The 21,884-nt window shown below is 45.6% G+C and overlaps 1 protein-coding gene across 3 annotated transcripts in view; it reads left to right on the top strand.

Moving 5' to 3' along the window:
- The window catches only part of LOC132390574 (uncharacterized), a 65,378-nt gene extending 51,532 nt beyond the window's left edge, over positions 1-13,846 (top strand). For 2 of the 3 annotated variants that reach the window (XM_059963184.1, XM_059963182.1), the window contains exons 5-10: positions 153-198; positions 3,802-3,913; positions 6,379-6,500; positions 7,204-7,272; positions 9,522-9,554; positions 13,018-13,846. In XM_059963184.1, coding sequence (XP_059819167.1) covers positions 153-198; positions 3,802-3,913; positions 6,379-6,500; positions 7,204-7,272; positions 9,522-9,554; positions 13,018-13,170 — 535 coding nt within the window. In that variant the 3' untranslated portion in view covers positions 13,171-13,846. Of the gene's footprint in view, positions 1-152; positions 199-3,801; positions 3,914-6,378; positions 6,501-7,203; positions 7,353-9,521; positions 9,555-13,017 lie in introns of all 3 variants that reach the window. The other variant, XM_059963181.1, reaches the window with a different exon arrangement.
- Positions 13,847-21,884: the final 8,038 nt, after the last annotated feature.

The raw sequence follows: 21,884 nt of genomic DNA, 5'->3' as shown, positions 1-21,884 counted from the left end.
TGTCGCACCTTGTTACACTGTTGGGTTTGATCTGACAGCCCTTCTCTTCTGATGTCACACATCAGAGAATCCACTGTTTTGTGGAAATTGTGGGATGTTTGTTTGCATTGTCTATTGAGTTTCTGACTCTCTCATTGTGTTTTTGCTTCCAGTCATTGCTTGGGATATGATGTCCTCTGCACCACTGCGGATTATGAGGTAATGTGATCACTGACTATTACTTTTCCCTCCCTCCTTCCCCCGGACGTCCCGTCTCTCTTTCAGCCACATCCGTTCTCCCGAGAACCTCCCTGTCAAAGATCATTGTTCACTGTTGACACCTGAGCCTCTAATTACCCGACACCGCCACGTACAGATTCCTGTCCACGTCATTCTTCCTCAGGCCGTAGGGACGAATTGTCTCTGCTCCTTCTTCATTGGTTCTGAATGGAGCTGCTTATCCCTCAGCTCCGGGGAGTCAGACGCAGCTGGAGAACTGCAGCCATCTGACTACCCAACCAGGTCCCACTTCTTGCAAGGAGGGAAGGGTGAAGGGTAAATTCAGGACTATAAGAAAGATGTGTCTTTTGGAGAGGGTATGAAGTAGCTTTACTAGCATGTTTACTGAATTAGTGGGTCCGTGCTCTAGTAGGAATTTACGCGCACACAAAATGCTTTCTGGAAGCGGCAGTACCTGTGGCGAAATCATTAATGGTTGAAACGTTTGAGGAGTAACTCTGACATGCGTTTTACGTGAGAGGCGGTAATAGCAACGAAGTGTGCAGGAGGCCGTCAATTGTGAGTTTTTTTTCTGTAGGTGGAAGGGCTTCAGAAACAACATGTTGAGACTACAAAACTTCTATGCGCATGTCAGAATAATAGTGAAGAGTAACACGTGTAGAGAAACTTGGTTTTCAAAAGTTATTGAGGCCATGATTAAGAAAAATATAAAAAATGTACTTCACAAGTATAGCCAGGTAGGAACCAATGAGGTGATTATGCAGTACAGGAATTGTACGAGGAAGGATTCTGGAGGGCTAAACGAAGGCATAACGAGTAGGCAAGGTGAACCCTAAGCAATTATATAGAAATGTTAAGAGCAAAGGGATTGCTAAGGGCCAGAATTGCTCCGCTGGAAGATTAGAATCCATGTGTAGAGCCAAAACAGATGGGGGATGTTTGTCTTTCATGAAGATTTGCGCACGGATTCTATGGAAGTGAGGCAACGTGGCAGAAACATCATGGGTTCTGTACAGATTACAGATGAAGAGGTGTTTTCTAACCTGAGGCAGACCAGAGTGGACAAATACCCAGGAACTAATAATGTGCTCCCTCGGACGCCACAGGCAGCCAGCTCAGACATTGCTTGGGCCTGAGCAGAAACATTTAAAACATGCTTTGCAATTGGAGAGATACCAGAGGATGAGAGGATAACCAATGTTATTCCGCTGTTTTTAAGGCTTTAAACGTCGCATGGAATTATAAACAGGAATTTCTGACATCAGTTGAGGAAACGTGACTGGAAATTATTCCAAGGGACCTGATGTAGTACTTGGATAGACGTTGACTATTTAAGTACCATCAGCATGGGCTCGGGCCTGGTAGTTTATTTCTAACCAATTTATAAGTTTATCAGGAAGTTACCAGGAAAATAAATGGATGAAGGCAAGGCATTGTGGGAGAAAACAGATAGTGGCAGAAGATAGATGTCTCTCAGACTGTGGCCTGGGATAATTGATGTTTTATAGACTGTGCTGTGTTCTTTGTTGTTTTCTGTCATCTATATCAATGCGACTGATGATAATGTGGTTAGCTGGGGCAGCAAAATGCCGATGACACCAAGTCTGGGGATGTAGTGGACAGCGAGGAAGACTATCTTGGCTTCCAGTGGGATATGCACCAGCTGGAAATATGGCCTAAATTATGGCAGGTAGAACTTAATGCAGCGAAGTGCGAGGCTTTACACTTTGGCAGGACTAAACGCAATAAGTTTTACATGGTGAACATCAGGACACTGAACAGTGTGGTAGAACAGAATGATCTGAAGTACAGTACATATATCGTTGAAAGTGTCGCCATGTATAGATAGGGTCGTCGTGAAACCGTTCAGCACATTGACCTTCATTAATTAATGTATTGAGTACAGGCAATGAGATCTTGTGTTGAAGGTGCTTCAGACATTGGTAAAGCCCAGTTTAGAGTATTGACTGCATTTGTGGTTAGCTTCATACAGGAAAGATGTAATTAAGAAACTGTACAGTGAAAATTTACAAAGATATTGCCGTATCCAGAGCACCTGCATTGCAAGGAAACATGGAGAAGGTTTGGCCAGTATTTCCTGGAAGATAAAAGATTGAGAGTGGTTTTGAAAGATGTTTACAATGTTACGAGTGGTGTACATTGGGTAAATGCAAGCAGGCTTTTTCCACTGGGTTAGCGTGGGACTACAACCAGTCTCCTGGGTCGAGTCTGAATGCTGAAATGTTTAAAAGAAACATGAGCGGAAACCTCTTCACTCAGAATTTCGTGAGATTCTAGAATGATCTACCCGCACAAGTGAGGCATGCGAACACGATTTGACCATTTAAGAGAAGTTTGGATCGTTACATGGCTGATAGGGGTCTGGAAGTCTTTGGTCTCGGTGCGGGCCGACTGGAGCAGCAGTTGTAATAGTGATTGCATGGATTAGTTTGCTGAAGGGCTTGTGTTGTATTCTCTATGACTCTCTGAGGTGTTACAGACAACATTTTTCACCCCGAGTGCCCTGAGTGCCTCGAGTGTGCGAACTGTGTTGTTAGACCATAAGGCCATAAAACATAGGTGTAGAACTAGGCTATTCTGCACATCTAGACTTCAGCATTCAAATATGGACTGATACAATTCTTCCAGTCATCCACACTCCACTGCTTTTACCCCATACCTTTTGATGCACTGGCTAATCAACAACCTGTCTATCTCTGCCTTAAGTACACCCAGAGACTTTGCCTCCAAAATCGCTCGTGGCAACAAATTCTAAAGAGTTACCACCCTCTGAATAAAGTAATTTCTCCGCATTTCAGTTTTAAAAGGACGTCCTTCAATTCTGATGCCGTGCCAAATTGTCCTAGAATCTTCTACTTGCTATATTTTCTCTGTTCAGGCCTTCTAGCGTTCTAACTGTTTCTACGAGATCCCCCTTCTTTCTCCTGAACTCCAGGGAATACAGCCCAGGAGCTTCCAGACTGCCCTCATACAGGTATCCCTTTCATCCTTCTCATTTTAGTGGAAACAGATAAATTAGAGATTTTCCCGAGGCGTTTAGACGGGCACACAAAGGGAAATGTTAGGATCAGGACACTGTGAGGAGAAAGGAACTTAGCTTAGTTAGAGTGCCAACATATCTGCCGACAAATGACTATCCATGACCAATACGTCCTTGTAATCTGGGAACACACGAGTGTACCCGGATGAAACCCACGCGATCACGGGGAGAGCGGAGAATTCTTTACAGCGAGAATGATGATGTGGACGGTGGGGAATTGAACCCATTTGCGAATGCTATAAAACTCTAGTTGGTTGTTACAATACGCTGCCACCTTGCGAGGGTACCTTCGGACCACGAAGGGACTATTGATACATGTACGCATTACTGAATGTGTCTGTTCAGAGGAAGTTCTGCCACTTTAAGCCCTTACGCTGGTCAGTGTCATGACATTCTGTCCGTTGCTATGCTCATATCGTTCTGCCTCCCCGTAAGCTAGCCTCCCTCCTCAATTCCGAAACGCACATCACCGAACCCCTCTTACAAATCCATACAGTAAGAACCCCATCCTCCGTCAACAGTTCCGCCGTTACAATGAATCGGTCTGGGTCGGAGCGTACGTCAGCCGGGACTTCTTTGACAGAACTGACTCGTACCCGCTGTACCACTATTTCAAATGGCAAAACTCGGAAGGTAGGAGAACGCCCAATTTTGATGGTAACAGAAAGAATCTGTCGTCAGTCAACTGGGACAGGCTGTTTCAGACACTTACGTATTTGTTAAGTTGGAGGCTTTGAAAGTTGTCGTTATGAGAGTACAATGCTTGTATGTAATAGGTAAAAATTACAAGTGTAGAAAACTGTGGTTATCTAGAGATGTGGAGGCGCAGGCTGAGAAGAACTGGAGATGTACATCACATGTAAGCAGGTAGGAACAACATATGTGTTTATGGAGAAACCCTAATGCAATGGAACACATAAAAAGGAATCAGGAGCGCCAAAGGAAGGCATGAGTTTTCCCCAAAAGACAAGTAAAGGGGAATGATCAGGGATACTACATATATGTTAATAACAAAAACATTGCAATGGACAAAATTTTGTCCTCTGGGAAAACTGAATGGTATTCCTTGTGTGTAGTCAAAAGAAGTGGGGAGGTCATAAATGATTTTTCTTTTTCATCTGTATTTAGTCAGTAGACCGCTGCAGCATCTATACCCAGAGGCAAAGCGGCAACATCTTCACAGAGGAGGATGTGTCTGTTGCCCTGATGCAACTTAGGGATGCAAGTGGGAACATCACCGGCGTGTTAAAAGTGATAGTCAGCAGTATGTGATGTATCAGAGAACTGGAGTATAGGTAATGTTGTTGCTGTAATCATAAAGCAGGAAACTATAAGGCGGTCAGCCGGGTACTAATAGTGGCAAAATTAGTTGAAGGTATTCTAATCGAATGGATACATAAGTATCTGTATAACATGGATGGGGATTAATCAGCTTAGTTTCCTGCCTCTACATTATTGAGGCCGTTGCCCCTAAAGATGATGAAAGCAAGGCTATGGACATTGTATAAATGGATTTCAGTATTCCAGTTGAGAAGGTCCCACATGGGCATTTGGTCAAGAAGTTTTGATGCATTCAAGATTAGGTAGTAATTTGAATTAGACACTGGCTTTGTGAGGAAGCGAAGTACATTGCTGCCTCTCTGGCTGGAGACCTGTGACTAGTAGAGAGCCGTAGGGATTGATGCCGTGACCGTTGTCGTTTACCATCTATCTAAGGGATCTGAATGATAATGTGGTTAACTCGATTCGTAAAATTCAGGGACCACACTAAGATCGGGAATGTAGTAGACAGTGAGGAATACTGTCATGGCCTGCAGCGGGATTCGGGCGAGCTGGAAATTGTACTTATAACGGCAGATGGAACATCATTCAGACAAGTGCGAGGTTTGCAACTTCGTTCAGACCTGCCACGGTAGATCTTAAACAGTGAAAGACAGGGCACTGAGGAGTGTGGCAGAGCCAAGGGATCTGGGAATACAGGTCCATAATTGACTGAAAATAGCGTCACAGGTTGATCAGGTCGTAATAAAAGATGTTTGTAGATTGGTCTTAATAAATAAAAGAGTTGAGGAAAGAAGATGCAAAGTTATGTTTAAGTTGTCAAAACTGAGAAATAAACAAGTTTGCAAGAGGACAGAAGAAATTTTATAGGTAATTCCTGGGTCTTAAGGACTTTAGCTATAAGGGAATATTGAATTGGTTAGCACTTTAATTTCTGCATACAGAATATTTAGAGGACATTTCACAGAGGTTTAATAATTATGATGGGTATAGATAGGTTGAACCATTCAGGCGTTTTCCACTGAGGCTAGGTGGGAATACAAACAGGTTAAGAGTGAAAGGTGAAAAGTTTGAGGGGATCCATCTTCACTCAAAAGTTATGGCAATGTTTAAAGACCCGGCAGCAAATATTGGTGCATGGGAGCTCGTCTTCAAAGCTTAAGCGAAATTTGAATACTAACATAGATTTGGGGGAGTATGAAGGTTTAGGATCCTGGTGGTGATCGAAGGTCTCAGGCACTTTAACTCGTTCAGCACAGAGCAGATAGGCCGAATGGCCTGTTTCTGGGCTGTTCTCTTCTCTAACTCGATGACTCCATGACTCAGAATGAACTGGATGAGGCAGTGTAAATTGTAATATTAAGCATGCAGATGATGACAAGAAGCTTTGCTCACGTGGAGATAATGTGGAGTATTGCTGTAGGCTGCAGCAGGACAGAGACAGGATGTGGCGATAAGCTAATAAAGAGTAGGTGTTGTTCAACCCCGACAAGTGTGAAGTTAGATTGTAGAAGGAAATTTGGGATCCGCACCACAGATACATTAAACCTGCAGCAGAAATTGACATGGTTATTGAGAACGGGTGTGGTATGTTGCCCGGGGTGGTGTCAGAGGCAGGCACAATAGATCACTTAGGAAACTCGTTGATAAGCATTTGAATGTCTGTGTGGGAGTGAAGATTCAGATTGATCTTAATATATCTTGTAATGTTGTCACAACACCGCGGAACATAAGGTTTGTATTGATTCTAACGCTTTAGTATATTAGTGTTTCCAAAGACATGTATTAAGGACTATAATATTCTACAACACTTTTAGAGATGGAGATCCAATTGACTGGACAAGTTCTCCTTTCATTCACCGGGCATGGACCGTCTGCAGTCTACCTCATGCTTCCCGAAGAGCTCTGGGACAATCCTCCAACAGCAACCGACCCACGAGTGAGTACCAGCTGAAAGCGGACAATAATTTGTATTGTGTCTGACCCCCATCCCCCTCAATCTCTGGAGAGGCAGGTGTTCAGGAAGGAGTCCATCAGAATCATCTGAATGTAACTTCTTTATCCGCATCTGAAATCAGACTCAAGTACTGGACCAGGAGGAAAAACTGGAGTTGGTTCAGGTGTTTGAGATTTAAGTCCCAGAGATCTGTCAGCACCAAATAATGTCAGTGTTTTCCAGGAGGGTGCGGAATTCTGTACCTCAGGACGCTTTTGCTGTCCAATATGAAGGAAGAGTTTGGGGTTATTTAAATGAACACTGTGCAAAAGGACGAACATAGCATGATTATCTTAACGGGAAATCATGCCTGACAAATATCCAGGTATTCTCTGAGGAAACGACAGGCCGGTCTGCAACAAGGCGAGGAAGTGTGATAAATCAGTGTATCTGAATCTGAACCTGAGGTGGATGCAGTGAGCCATGGTGGGTGCGTTTCTAACCGATAGTTTCTGTTCCGGGATACTGAAGGGAGGGGAGGTGTAGGGGGAAGTATCGCAGGTCTGGAATCTGGGCGGTGAGTGGATCTGCAAAGTGATCTCAGATATGACTTGACAACTGATTGAATGGAAGAACAGGGTGGAAAGCGGGGGGCTGGTGACTCGGAATTTCCCTGTTGCCATATTACGCTGTTTGCATCTCTCAGGTGTTCGTCACTCGTTTACCAATGATGGATGTGTTCGCCAGGAAAATCCGTCCGCTTCGCGTTTCCGACGTAGGTGACTTCAACCGCACGCTCACTGAGCAGAATGTCCCTGTCAACAATTCCAACTTCTTCTTGTATTCCTGCTTCAAGTAGGTCATACAGCGACACGTTTATTTAGGTTTTTCTACGATCAGTGGCCAATGGGCTTTCCGAGAATGTACTGCGGCAGCTCGCAAGATTTTGTCATTTTTCCAGAGCTAACATATCATATGCACAGCTTCCTCATCAGAACCCACAGTTTGCCAGTATCCAATGACAGCAGCATGCCTCCACACAGGACAACCCCACTCCCGTGGTGTGAGGAATACTTACTCCGAGGGTGAATCCATCACTCTCACCACGTCACCAATAACAAATGTCTTAACCTCATGCAGATATAGCACTGGAAAGTGAAACACGAGATTTCACCCAGGTTAACCAACAACCACTCTTCCCTGTCCCAATCCCTGTCCCGGGCAAAAGATCTGAATTTCATTGCCGGTGCTCTGAGACAGCGGAGAGCATAAAGCAGAGCCACCATGTAGTGTCCTGTTTTGGATGCCCAGACACAGTTAGTCAGCATCTTTGTCCCACCTTCCTGCAAAGTCACTTCATGCACTGTCAGATTCAGACCATTATCACTGTCCCATCTAAACACAACACATCACATGAAGGCACCATGAATCCCCGTGTTGTGCGAGGCGGCATCGTGTACGACCTGTTGAGCGAGCAGTGAACCACGTCTCCGGGTTCACCTCGCTGAACACTACTGAGGCTTCTTCAGATTCTGGCGCCAAAAAACAATTAGTGTCCAAAGGCTCGGAATTGGCGAGTAAATGCATGAGGAAGATTGTCTCTGTGAGCGAGTCGATAAAGAAACAGAGTCAATGTATCATTAGGGTGCTCACGCTGACAGAGGGGTGGAAACTCTCCCGTGGTGAACCCCATCTCCTCACGCTGCTCCTTCAAAGGGAAGGGACCCTTTGAACGACTGTCCTCGACTCTAAAAGTGAATGCCTGAATGCTGTTCGATGACAGAGCCCTGCAATAAATTCTTAAGGTTTTCAAATTTTCCGGACAGATTTCTCAGTCAAGATCTCCCCTGCACAAAACACTGCTGGCCTGAGACTATTTTATCACAAGATACTCCAAAGTTTCACCCTCAATAATGACTCAATCTCATCAGCAGGTAGGGGTACACAGACGATTTACAATTAGTTTTCAATAAGATCATGAGATTTTGGAGAAGTAATGAACCATTCGGCCCATTGAGACTCTCCACCATGTTATCTTGCCTCATTTGTTATCCCGTTCACCTCATTTCTCCTGTTTTAATCTCTGTACTTTGTTACCTTTACGAATCAAAAGCCGATCAAACTCCACCTTAAATAAAATCACAAACATGGCCTCCACATCCACGACAATGAATTCTTCAAATTCAGCATCTTCTGATCCTCATGTGCTGTGCTGTACTACAGCATGTTCTATTAAGCTGGGGGGGTTATATGGGAGGCAGGGTTTAAGAGTCGACAACAACATTGCGTCCGAAGGGCCTGCACTGTTCTGTACTATTCTATCTTCTATGTTCTAGCGAAAGGAATTCTTCATCCTCTCTTACACTACGCACTCTGCTCCAATCCCCAATCCCCCAGAGGAAACGTCCTCTCTCCAGCTACTCTAACCAGGCCGTTCAATGGTCCATGGTTTTCCAGCTCATTCTTCAAAACTACATCTATCGTTGAGCTGAGAGTCTCCCGCTAATTTTATACCTTCATCTTATCCTTGAAACAGGTCTGTAGCTTTAGGTAAAAGTGTAAATAGACGTGGAATTTTCTGTGTGTGAAGGGGGCCTTAAGGGGTCGGTAAATGATCCGGAGCTGCTGCAGTATCGTTTGGGTGTCCGTCCCTACGGAATGGTGGGACGCTCTGGCGCTGTCAGATAGAAGGCTCGCTCATCACACTGCTCCTCCGAGGGGTGAAACGGTGTGAAAGGCTGCACTGTGTGTCCCGAGAGAGCAGCTCGGTCAGTGTTCCAGAGAACTCTCCGGTTCCGGCATCAATACAGGGAAAGAATTTGGTGGGATTGTTGAACTTGATGTTGACTTCTAAGGGGTCAGTGTGCCCGGAGGGAAGATGGGCTGGTATCCCGGCGCTGCCCCTGAGCATCTTTGGAAGGGTTCAGGCGTCGGGTGGCAGTGATAAGGGAAGAGTTGGTCACAGTTAACTGGTTGATGTGCGGTCTCTAATTCTTTATTTGTTTTTTCCACAACCACGATTAGGAAGTCAGTGGCCTTCCTTGGTTTGTTGCAAGGGTAAGTGCAGGGGAATGTTGTGACTGTTATCAGGTCGCTTATTGAATCGGAGACGCTGCGGTATCAGGTGGGTGCTCTTGCTGACGGTCGGTCAGGAACAGAAAACATGGAACACTAGACCTCTATGTTCGCCCTTTATCCTTGATCATTGCCCACTCAAGACCTTCATTCCTAAAGAGCCGTCTTTTTCTTTTCTATTATCCATGTGTCTAAGAGTTTCTTAAATGTACCTGATACTTATGTCTCTTACCGGACTCCTGACACCGCGTTCCACACACCCACCATTATGTGTAAATACATACGCCAGGCAGCCCCTATACCTCCGTCTAAATACTTATATTTATATAAGTATATAAAATTATATCACCTGATAGTTATTTCCACACTGGGAAAAATGTCTTTGGCCATCCACATGACCTATGCCGTTTAACTTGTACAACCCTATGCAGTCGACTTTCACCCACTTCGCTCTAAAAGGAAAAGCCATAGATCGCTAAACCTATTCTCATATGAATATCCCTCCAGTCTAGGCAGCATACTGGTAAATCTCAGTTTTTCAGCTTCGAAAGCTGTTACATACTTCCTGTAATGAGGCGACCAGAATTGAGCACAATATCCCAAGTTTAAATGAGTGGCAACATTACTCGCGGCTTTGAACTCAACCCCTCGATGACTGAGGCCAACATCTCATACAGTTTCATAACAACCTGTTCAACTTGCGTGTCAACGTTGATGAGTCTATCAGCGTGAAAGTAAAGATGACTCTGTTCTTACACACTGATAATGAACCTGGCATGAACTCTGCATCTTGCATTCAAATTCAACTTTGCAAAGTGTATCACTTCACACTTTTCCACATTGAGCTCAGAGTTTGCCAATTCTCAGCCCAACTTTGCATTCCTCATTGCCCTGTTGTAACCGACATCACAATCCACACTATCCCGAAATGTCATCTGGAAATGGAACAGCCTAATCACCCGCTTCCCGAACAGATTTCTGCGGAACACCACTGGTCACCGACCTCCAAGTGAAATACCCTCCAACTGTTATCACACTCTATTTTCTGTGGGTAAGCTAGTTCTATCTACAGTAGCCACGTTTATCTGCCGCCCATAGCTGAGAAAGTTTTCCTAAAATCTTCATCAGTGTGCTTTGTCTAATAATTAAGAAATTGACTCTAATCCTGAGACATGTCCTGTCCCTCTCACAGCCATGATCAGACTATCGTTCTTCAACTGTCCAGAAATACTATAGAAATATATCCTCCAACAGTTTGACTGCACGCACGTTGGGCCTACTGGTCTTTAATTCTCAGCGTTTTCCCTGTCTCTTTCCTTGGTCAAACGAATAACAACTGGCAACCTCCAGTCCTATGATATTACTGCAATAGCCAGATGACACAGAAAGGTCATTACCGAAGGTGCAGCAGCATCTTCCATCGCTTCCTGTAGAAAATTGGGATACATCCCCTCCGGCAATAGGAATTTATGTACTCTAATGTTCTTGAAAATTTCAGCTCATCCTCTTTCTAAACATCGATATGTTCAAGCATATCAGCCTCTTCTACATCATGCTCACATTTGAAAAATTCCCTCTCAATTGTGAACAATTAAAGAAAATATACATTAAGGACTACTGTCCGGGCCGACCTCAGGCGCATATTTCCTCTGTTATTCCTGATTGGTCCTACGCAGTCATCCGTCTGATCTTCACAGAGGTGTAAATGGCCTTTGGGTTTCTAAGCTCCTGCCTGGCTAACTTGTAGTTCATTTGAAACCTCTCTGATCCCTGCTTCCTAAGTCTAAAGTCTGCTTCTTCTTCCCTCTGGACTATCTCTTATCAACCATGACTCCTTTACTCTACCATCGCCGACCCTGTCTCAATGGGACAAACCTATCCAGAAGAACATGCTAGCTCTTCCTTAAAAAAATTCCTCAGTTCAGTTGTGCATTACCCTGTGTGTATCTCTTCCCAATTTACGTTTCCAACTTCCTGACTAATAACATCGTAATTCGCTCTCCCACCAATCAACTGATTTATAATACCGACTCTTCCTATCCTCATTCAATGCCAGGGTAAAGAATAGGAGTTCTGGTCATTGTGTCTGGCAGTATCGCATCGGGAAATATGGATGGTGACCTGGTTCATGGGTGTAATATGGCGTTTCCTTCAGATGTACTGCCACTAATCAATCGTAACCACTTATGTGCCTCAAACAGATTCTGCCAATTTAAACCTTTTTCTCTAAGGAGGTTCAAGTCAATATAAGGGAAGTTAATGTCACAATAATAAACTTCTTTATGCTTACATATTTCCAAAATCAATCTCCTGAATTGTTCCTCAGTCGTTATTTGTCTATTTAACTGGTCCGTCTACTTCATACTTCCAATAGCACTTCTACTCTTCCGGATTCTGCCTAAATTCACATTGACTCACTGAATGATCCGATCACGACTCCTCCATTTGTGCTGCTGTGAGATTATCCAACTCTTGCACTTTTCCCCCAGTCCCGTTTGAAACATAGAAGCAGTGAAACATCCAGAAGTGATTCCTGCCCTTGTAACAACAAAGCCTCAGTTATGGCCATAACTCTGTAGTTCCATGTACTGAGCTGCTCTCGGAATACAGCTCCCTTGTTCTCACACTTCTCACATTAAAATAGGCGCAGTACAATCCAACCTGCTGTCTGTAGGTTCACCGCCTCTCCTTCCTCACAATGTCCACAATGTTTTTCCCTCTGACATATCCCATTCCCCCCCCCCCCCCCGCCGGATTATGTATTATGTTTCCGTTCCCCGCCACCTCTGTCAAACCCGTCTGCAAGATTTCCCTCCAGTTCATGAGGCGAAGCAGTTACCAAAGCGGGTTTTGGGATACAGGATCCGCCTCTATTTGGAAAGGTTGGAGTGATTAGGCATAGCCAGGGTGTCTTTGTAGAAGGGAAATCACGTTTCATAAATTTGATCAGGTGTTTTGAACAGGTAAACAAGAGGTCTCAAATTGTAAGATCGCTGAAAGGTGACATACAATGGATCCCTCTGGATAAATGCAGGTGGATCATTGGGATTGGAAACACAGACAGAGAGATGGTGAAGATGTCTGACCCGTTGCCCTGCATTGGCACCCAGAGTTGGGAGGTCACCTTACAACTGTTCATCATGTTGTTTAGACATCACCTGCAGGATTGTGTGCACCTGTGGTCACTACAATATTGAAGGGATGTGATTTTGCTTGTGGGGGCAGAAACAAAGAATCCCATGGGCGTAGGAATTCATACTACAGACACGGGAGTTTCTAGCTTAGAAAATTCTAGCAATAAGTCACCCGTCGCTTCTGTGACGCCGCTGTTTTATTTTCTTTGGTGGGGGAACGGTTTAATGATGAAGAGAACAATATTTTCAGTAAAGGGACTGCTCTTCCACTCTCAGGAACATTCTCCTCAACTCTCCGTTATATCTTTCAGTCAGGAGATATGGTTCGTTGCCACCGGCGGATTCGACTGCCCGGCCCCGTGAGTTCAAGGAGGACGCTTTGGATCCTCCGCCTGCTTCCTGTTAAACGTCGCTTTCTACATGCTCTCCACTGTTTATTCACTCCCAACACCGCCACTCAGTAATCTCAGCACTGGCCTGTTCACCCGTGGGGTAATGCCAGACATCGAATACCCGTGACCAACCCATGTGGGATCATCACCTACTCTCACAGGGGCCGCAGAGTGGCTGTATTGGGAGCACAGTTCTGTGATGTTGGCAACTGTGGTCCTTCGGCTGACACAGGGCTGTCTGTATTGCGATGTGGCCAAGAAATGATATTAACTTGTCGGCCTGGTTCGATTTGTCACGATTACCAGACAGATTGGACGTTTCCTATAATCTCTTTCATTCCCGGCGTAACAGTATGATAGAGAACACGTCCGAAACGGCGAGGAATCCCAGACTGACGTTTGAGGTTTGAGTCGATGTCTGTGTCTCTTATGCGAGTGCACGGCGGAAAGTCAAGAGACACGGGCCACTTCTGTCGGACCGCACGGGTTTTCGGCACCAGAGCTGTGTAAATATTGGGCAGAACAGGCGGCCGATGTTTGATATGATCCACCTCCTGTGTTGATGTAACTGTAAACACTCTCATGTACTCTGATGGTATCAGGGGTTCTGATATTTCTTTTTCCACGACATGTGGCAGCTCCTTCTCGGAGCTCACTACTGACCACACTGCCTTTCTGACATCTGTCCCGCGGTAGTATAATCATTTCCCAAATTAACTGCATGAATCAATAAAGCCAACGCTGTTTGCATTAACTTGGTCTGCATCTCTTGTCAAACGCTCGCTGCTGTCAAATCCGACTGTTCATTGGGAAGGTACATTCAGCCCCACCGGGAATAACCAGCTCCCAGGGCAGTGAAAACAGCGTGCTGACACACCCACACTAACAGCTCACCCCTCTTCCCTTCCAACACTGAGCCACTCTGTCAGCTGATAGTGACGCCGCCTGGGTTGCGGGGAGGGTCGTGAGGAAGCGGAACGGTACACTGTCAGGGAAAATGCAAGCAGTCACATTACAAACGTGGGCCTGCAGCCCAAATGGTCTCCCCCACCATATTGGTATCACATGCCGTGAGGTTAGATAGGTCTGAGTTGATGGCTCGGATAGTCAGAGCGCAGGAGGATGACCTGTCCGTGGGGTAATGCCAGACTTACCAGCTATCACTGGACAGACGACATACCCACAACATTCCCCTCTTAACCACCTCCATCCTTTCCCACGGCTGTCAATCTACTCGGGGCGAAGCACCAAACCCATAACGGTATCTTGCAGAGAGTTAGTGGCATCTGGAATGGGAGGTGTAAGAATCAGAGAACAGTGATATTAAGAATCAGCGTGTGGAGAGGGGACATTCAATGAGAGGCGTGGCGTGGATGCCGTTGGAGGTAATGTTGCTGTCGGAGGGGGTGATAATTGTTTAGAGAGAAAGGATTAGGGTGGACGATGGACTCGGAGACGTAATCAGTAACAGATCTGAGAAGGGAGCTGTGGCTGGGCGTGACTGTGGAAGTGATGGGGGGGGGGCGGGGGACGTGGATGAGTTCGGAGAGTCTTATGACCGAGGGTCCCGGGGGAGAGCGCCGTGTGTTTGACGGTGGGGATGTCAGAATCAGGTTTAATATCACTAGCGCATATCTCGACATTTGTTGTCTTATGGCACTAAGACAGAAAATACAAAGTTATATGAATAAATTACATTGAGAAATATATATTAATATTAATTACGTATTTTTCCATGTATACGTAGTTCATAAAAGGAGGGAAATTATGTGGGCGTACATATGAACTCATTTTCTGTTCAGCAATTTGATGGCGGAGGGTAGGAAACTGTATCTGAAATGATGAATGTGGGTGCTCAGGCACCGTTAACTCCCCCTGACGGTAGCAATGAGAAGAGTGCGTGGCCTGGGTGATGGGGATACTTAGTAATCGATGCCCTATCTCTGATCATCGCCTTTGGAGCTGGAAAGGACAATGCCCGACATCAATTTAGCTGAGACTGCAGCTTTCTGTAGCCTTCCCGATCCTGCGCAGTGGCCCCCTGAGGAATGGGTGGAGCGTCGGAGGGTTGATCTCTGAGAGTTCAGGGAGGAGTAGCAGTTCTGGGAGATTGACTGTACGCCCATCTCGTTAACACAGAGAGGGACACAGAGAAAACTCGGTGCCTGCGAACTGCAAGGGACCGACCCTGTGGTTGTTCCGGTACTCGCAGCAGAGAAAAGCACAGGAGGCCAAACGGCCCCTAAAATTAGCGCTGGCAATCTGCATGACCATGGTTAATCCACCCATGTCTCAGCTCCTCCCCTATGCCGGACCCCATCGCCCGCGGCTCCTCCATCATTTAAATATGCACCCGTCTCCACTTTAACTAGTGGATGCAGCTGCATGAGAGAACAAATGACCCCATGCCGCGCTCAAGCCTGAAAATGTTTCTGCTCCCTCCCCGGCAAATACCTTTCGCCGAATCCCTCCGGTTTCCATCCTCTGCTGACACTCTGCGATCAGACGCGTCCTGTCGGGTTGTCTCCCAACTGACCCTCCCAGTCTAGCTCTGTTTTAGACAATAAGACCGTAACATAGACGAAAAAAGCTCTAAGCCAGTTGGATCATCGAGTCTGCTCCGATCTCTCTCAGCCCAATCTGGTCTTCTCGTAACCCTTCATGCCCCGATTAATCAAGTATCTATCAAGTTCTACCTTATAGCCCACTCTCAACAGATGTCTCCCTAAAGAAAAGATCCCGATAATCCATCCCTCCCTCCTACACCAGTTTTTCAGCCACACATGCACCTGCCAGATCATCCTATCCTTACCTTCACTGGCGAGTGCACAGGCAGTGGTCTGGATATAACTACCTTGAATGTCCTGTTTGTCCGCTTTCTGTCTGGCTCCATAAAATCTCTCTTCAGTGTCTGCCTATTTCCCCGTGTATGTTACCGGTGATCAATTGTATCTCGGCTTCTGGTTGCTCACACTCCCCCGTGAGAATGCCACGGGGCGATCAGAGACTTCCCTGACCATGACGCCTCGGAGAGACATGCCGTCCAGGTGTCACTGTCGAGTCAACAGAATCTAGCCTCTGTTACTCTGACTATTTCATCTTCCATCACCACCGCAGTCCTCTTCATCTCTCTGCTGTTCTATGCTTGCAGGGAGCCAGACTCCAGATCACTGCGACCACCTGCTCCCCACCCTGGAGCAGATGTGTTTATCAGGGACGCTGGAGATATCCCGGAATTCCCACATCTAAGCACAAACCAACTCCAGAGAGGTGCTGCTGACATTAATTTGGTGCACAAACACTTTTATTTCGGGGGTAACGCAGACCAAGTTCAAGCAACATTTCATCAGTGTAAAGAAATGTCCGTTTCTGTGAATTATTCCATTAATTGATAAACATTATATCTAAGTTCTTCCTGGAGGCAGTCGCAGTGTTTTACATCTTGACACTATAGAATTGGCGCTCATCAGCGAACATGGCAGCAGGTGGAATAAAACTAGTTTGGAATCCGGGAGTGACAGGGCACGGCAACAGAACCTTCGGCGAACGCAGCTCCCGACCTTCACCTCCTACCGATTACTAAACTCTTCCTCCCTTTTATTTTTTTTTTCATTATATCTCCGGCATCGTCAGAACCACAGCATGTTCGATAATGAATCCCATACCCCAGTGTAAATTTCCATCGGTCAAGTGACCGACAAAGCCTTAGGTTTCTGTGACATGGAGGAAAAGGAAATGATAGTGGAAATACTGCCGTCTCGAGGCGAACTGGCGGAATTCGCGCTGAGCACTCCTGAGAACAGATCGGGTCTGGTTCCTGCTCGGATTGAGTGGGCAGCACGGCAAAGAGATTTAGCTGATTGCACTCTACATCGGCACGCCCTTCAACACGCTATGAGCAGACAACATCCACGTACACAGAGGTCCTAACTTCAACGTTGGGTTTACTTGTCTCCACTGAGTCGGTATCAACTTTCTAATGTGTTTACCTGAACAGGTAATGACTCAACTAGGTCCTATTACCACCTGCTTTCACCATGCAGGGGTCAGACCGCCAATCTACAACAGCAACCACTTTGATTGTAAATATGACACCGATGTTGGCAGATTGGAGGGGAAGTGCATTCACACCGGGTAAGGTTCGATTTGAAGTGAGTATTCCTGACGTTGAGGCGGAGGTGCCCCGTCTGCAATTAGTGATGAAGATACCCAGAGCAGGCAGAGAAACAGCGCGCTGAGTCCAAGAATAGGTGGAGGGTTGAAGACAGGAGAATGTACCGTCGGTATTGGGTGGGGAATTCTCGCCGAAAGGGTGGGCTCGGAGACAGAGCTGAATGTGAAATAAACTCACCGTCCCAACAGCAGAGCCACACGAACATCTGAGGAGCTACAGTGAATAGTTCATGAAAGTGTTTGCAGAAATACCTCACAGACTAGACGTATAATATTACGTGATGCGTATAACAATGACGTGGCATTACATTTTGCACTGAGGTGGTATTCTTCGATTAATCCCCACGCGGAACTGGGACAACCTTGTTGCAGAGAGTGAGAGACAGAATGGAACCAAAATCACCAATTTGGCAAAACGACCAGGATAGGACTCGAACCTGCAATCTTCTGATGACTTCGATTCAAGCACCGAAGTCAGACGCCTTATCCATTAGGCCACACGGCCGCAGTCTGTGGGGAATTCCAATGGAAAAAAAATGGGGAACATGCTGACTGCTGCCAGGAGTTTCCACGTGTAGAATGGTATCCTGACCGAACTAAAAGTACTGATATGCAGTGTTATTATCCCAGGTGAACATTCGATCATCGTTCTTAATAACTCTCCATTCATTCCTGCTTTAGGCTCTACCTTTAGATTCAATATTCTCTTTCTGTCACACAGAAAGGAATTGTAAAATGCCCACACCACTGTCTTTTACGGCCGCGTTATATTCTGTGATGGAATAATTGAATATGGCCCACCACATTTAGTACATTATTGATAGAGTGAACTCGATTTCTTTTTAGATATTTCAGTCGTTGGTTTGGTAATCCAGAACTGAACAGCTATGTGTTTGTGACGTGGAAGCATTGGGGTGTTTGGATCTGCGACTGCGCACAGCCGGAGGTGCCCTTCAGCGTGTCTGTAATGCAGTAGCTATCGAGTTATTGCATTTGCTCAACACACGGAAAGTCGTCATTCTAGAGCCAGCTGGCAAATTGCCTTAATATCTGTTCACTTGAAAACGAGCAATATGATAAGAAAGCTACTGAAATTTTATTTAATTCAACATAGAATTATCTCATTGTACAACAGAAAACAGTCACGGGTTCTCCGAGTTGCGGAGCACTGAATGGAGCCTTCGGCCACAGCACGTCCATAGCGCCGAAGGTGCCTGCATTAGGTATTTTCAAGTTTCCTGGGGTTGGCACAAATCTCTCTGCACTTTCCTTATCCACGTCCATGAATTCTAGCAATCACAGCGAGCAAAGGAAATCGACATAGAACCTGAAAACAAATGTGCGAATCTCCAATAACAAGAGCAAGAAGTGGTCAAGACGTTTAGACGGTGGACTGCGAATCCTTTGTGATCTGCATGCGTGGGTTGGAATCCCATCTTCGTCGCGCCATGTTTATCTGGGAGACCATCTTTGAAGCAATCACTTCCGAGCCTCCGCCCTTTGTCCCAGGAACGCCAGACAGGTTGGTATGTGAGTCATGAAAAACGATATTCAGCATTAGTTCGTCACCGAACTTGGCCATAATGCCACAAGATATAAAAACAGATTTATATTATTCGGCTCATCGATGTTTCTCCACCATGCCATCATGATTGATACATTATCCCTCGCAACCCAATTCTCCTGGTGTTTTCTCGTCACCTTTGACAAACTTACTAATCAAGAACCTGCCACCCTCCGCTTTAAATAAACCCAACAGGATGGGCTCCACAACGAGCCATGACAATGAATTCTACAGATCCTTTATTTCCGCTGCAGAATGTCCTCCTCATCCCTGTTCTAAAGGGACGTTCTTATCTGTGTTTGTGCCCTTAGCACTGAAACTGTACGGATTGTCATATACAGAGCGTCTGTTGGCACAGGGGTCTCTATTCACCGGACCTCAGAAGAGTGAGTGGTGACCTCACTGAAATATATCGAAGGCATGGGAATGGGGAGGCCTGGAAGAATTAGATCAGCCCATGATTTAATGCAGGAGTAGCCTGGATGGACTGAATGGCCTGCATCTGCTCCTATATCTTATGGTCTTATATTAGCATTTATTTTAAGACTATGAAAGCAAGGATGTAAGGATAAAATTCTGAAAGTCTCTGCGAGCGCCTCTCGGCTGAGAAGAACTTAGGTATTTTGTTTATTTATTAATTGAATAATTGACGTGAGCGGAAATTTCACTGCGCTGATGAACTGCTCTCTGAACTTGGACTGCGTTACCCCATAAATAAACGTGTTGGTGCAGCAACTTAATATCAGCAGCAAGTTTCCCGATTGGTAAAATATGTATTCCGAATCTTTGTAATTACTGTAATCCAATCCAGAAATTGAGTAATAAAGAAACTCGGCAACATTCACCGACCACAGAATAATGAATGTTCCGGAGATGGTGAGAAGTAAGATCACAGACCTCCTCCTGCTCTCCATCTCGGGGTCACTATGGTTCCCGGCATTGCACTGACCCCGCAGCCCCTTACGGACACGACTAGTCATTAAAATGTGTCTGACTGTCAGTGCGTTGAACAGCAGTATTAACGCGAAAGGGAGTAATGGCGTTAGAAAGGTAGAAAGCCAATCATATCCTACCCACCCGGTATCCGTATAGTAGCCCCGCTTAATAATACAGTCCCAGGGTATACCGTCATTCACTTTCGCAGGATTATATTTAAAGAAGAAGGGCACATTTTTAAAAAGAGCTGAACGCCGGTTGTTGTCAGAACCACAACCGTAGTTTTCCCGGTACAATACTTTGCTTTCCACTTCTGACAACAGATGGCGACAAACCGATCAAACGTAAAAGTGACGGTGAACCAGAGAGGACAGTTAGTGTCCGCCTGTCCCAGGGCAGCGATCGCACTGCATACAGGGGAGATATCAAGAAAAACTCCGGAGATGTAATAATAACCGATTCGCCACAAAATGACCTCAGAGATGATGGTTAGTAAATCCGCCGTTGCCATGGCCACCAGGTAGCGAGTCGTGCAGGTGGAGAGGCTGCATTTTCCCCGGGACAGGATCACCATTGCGACTACATTTACTGGAGGAACGGAAAAAAAAAAAAAGACGAGTGAATTACTGCTTCGCCGCTCCGTGAGTCTCCCCGCACAACAAAGCTGGAAATTGAGAACTATCAAACTGAGTAAACAGCTTAATTCTGGAGGATTCAACGGTGCAAAGCGGGAGTCGGAGATCCCTCAAACGCTTTTACGCTGGGTGAAAGGGTATGGTACTCGGTACTGGAACAGGAGCAGGGTTCGGGAAGAGGGCATTGTTAACTGATCACCGAAAGCGATTTGTAGAAATCAACTTGAACCTGCCACCATCAGGATCTTCTCAGCGATCATCATTGCCCCGTTCCTATCACTTCAATTCTGGAATCTCCCCAGGCAGTTAAACCCCGCTTCCCCCGCTCCAGTCTATTTACAAATTTCCGAGAAAATTTATTTCTCCCGTTCGTATGTCTTCGGTGCCACCTCAACTCCCTTTGCCTTTTGCGTCCAGGAGCTTCGTTTGTCTCCCTTATTTTAAATTCTGCAACTGCGCTTGGCCGCGGTTCCTTCACACCACGGTATGTTATCCGATCAGAAATTTTAAAATTTCGCCTGTTAAGATTTTGAATGTCCCGCGGAAGGTTTTGGTTATTCTGGAATTTAGTGCTCAAAACATCTGATTTCCAAGGGAGAACAATATAGGTCCTTCCAAACATTTGTTTCCTTTTCTGGGATTGCTCCAAGACACTGCGACATTATTCTAAATGCGTTGATGCTTATTGTTCCAGAGCAGAGTATCGCATGAAACTCATCTGGTCTGATTTCCATCGTGCATCTCTGGGTTTGCTCGTAACCCTCTCCTCAATCAGGGTATGGAAGCAAACTGTGGTACACGAAACTGCACACAGCCCATTATATCAATTTTCAAAACTCCCGATGGTTCAGAGATTAACTCACAAGTGCTGTCTGAATCTCACGCTCTCGCCGGAATCTCACCGGCGATCCACTTCCAGCAGCAATTTCGTGAATTTAAAATATGCTACTCTGTTGATATCGAATAACACCAAGAGCCCCGAAATGGCTCCGAGCCCGCTGCAATATTGGAGTTCAATCTGAGAACGGCTTTGCATTGAAAAGTCAAAACTGCCTGCCATGATTTCACAACATGAATCCATCTCCCCCATCTTCACTCTGCATCCGTTTTAATTGCGAGCTTAGTTTCAGCCAAGGCAACTGATTAAACTGCAAGGGGACTTCTAAACGAGCAGAGAGCATTGTCACAATATCTGCATCGCCCTCACTGATACACCGACATCACAACGTAGTCGGTAACTGAACGAGTCCAAAGCCCACTCACACAGAACTGCCGATGTTAGCTCACCTCTGTTCTTATCGGGAACACCAATAACGTCAATGACCATGTAATATATTTTTCTCACACAGGAAAATGTTTCACGCATGCTGTATGAGATTCCCACGATCTCGCTGAAGAAACTCTGAGCTGATGGATATCCACTTTCATTCATTTATACCTGCTCCAGCACACTCAATATTCAATACTACACAAGGCTG

This window comes from Hypanus sabinus, unplaced genomic scaffold (genome assembly GCF_030144855.1).
Source record: "Hypanus sabinus isolate sHypSab1 unplaced genomic scaffold, sHypSab1.hap1 scaffold_96, whole genome shotgun sequence".
In the NCBI taxonomy this organism is placed as follows: Eukaryota; Metazoa; Chordata; class Chondrichthyes; order Myliobatiformes; family Dasyatidae; genus Hypanus; species Hypanus sabinus.
This window is presented reverse-complemented; position numbering and strand designations above follow the sequence as displayed.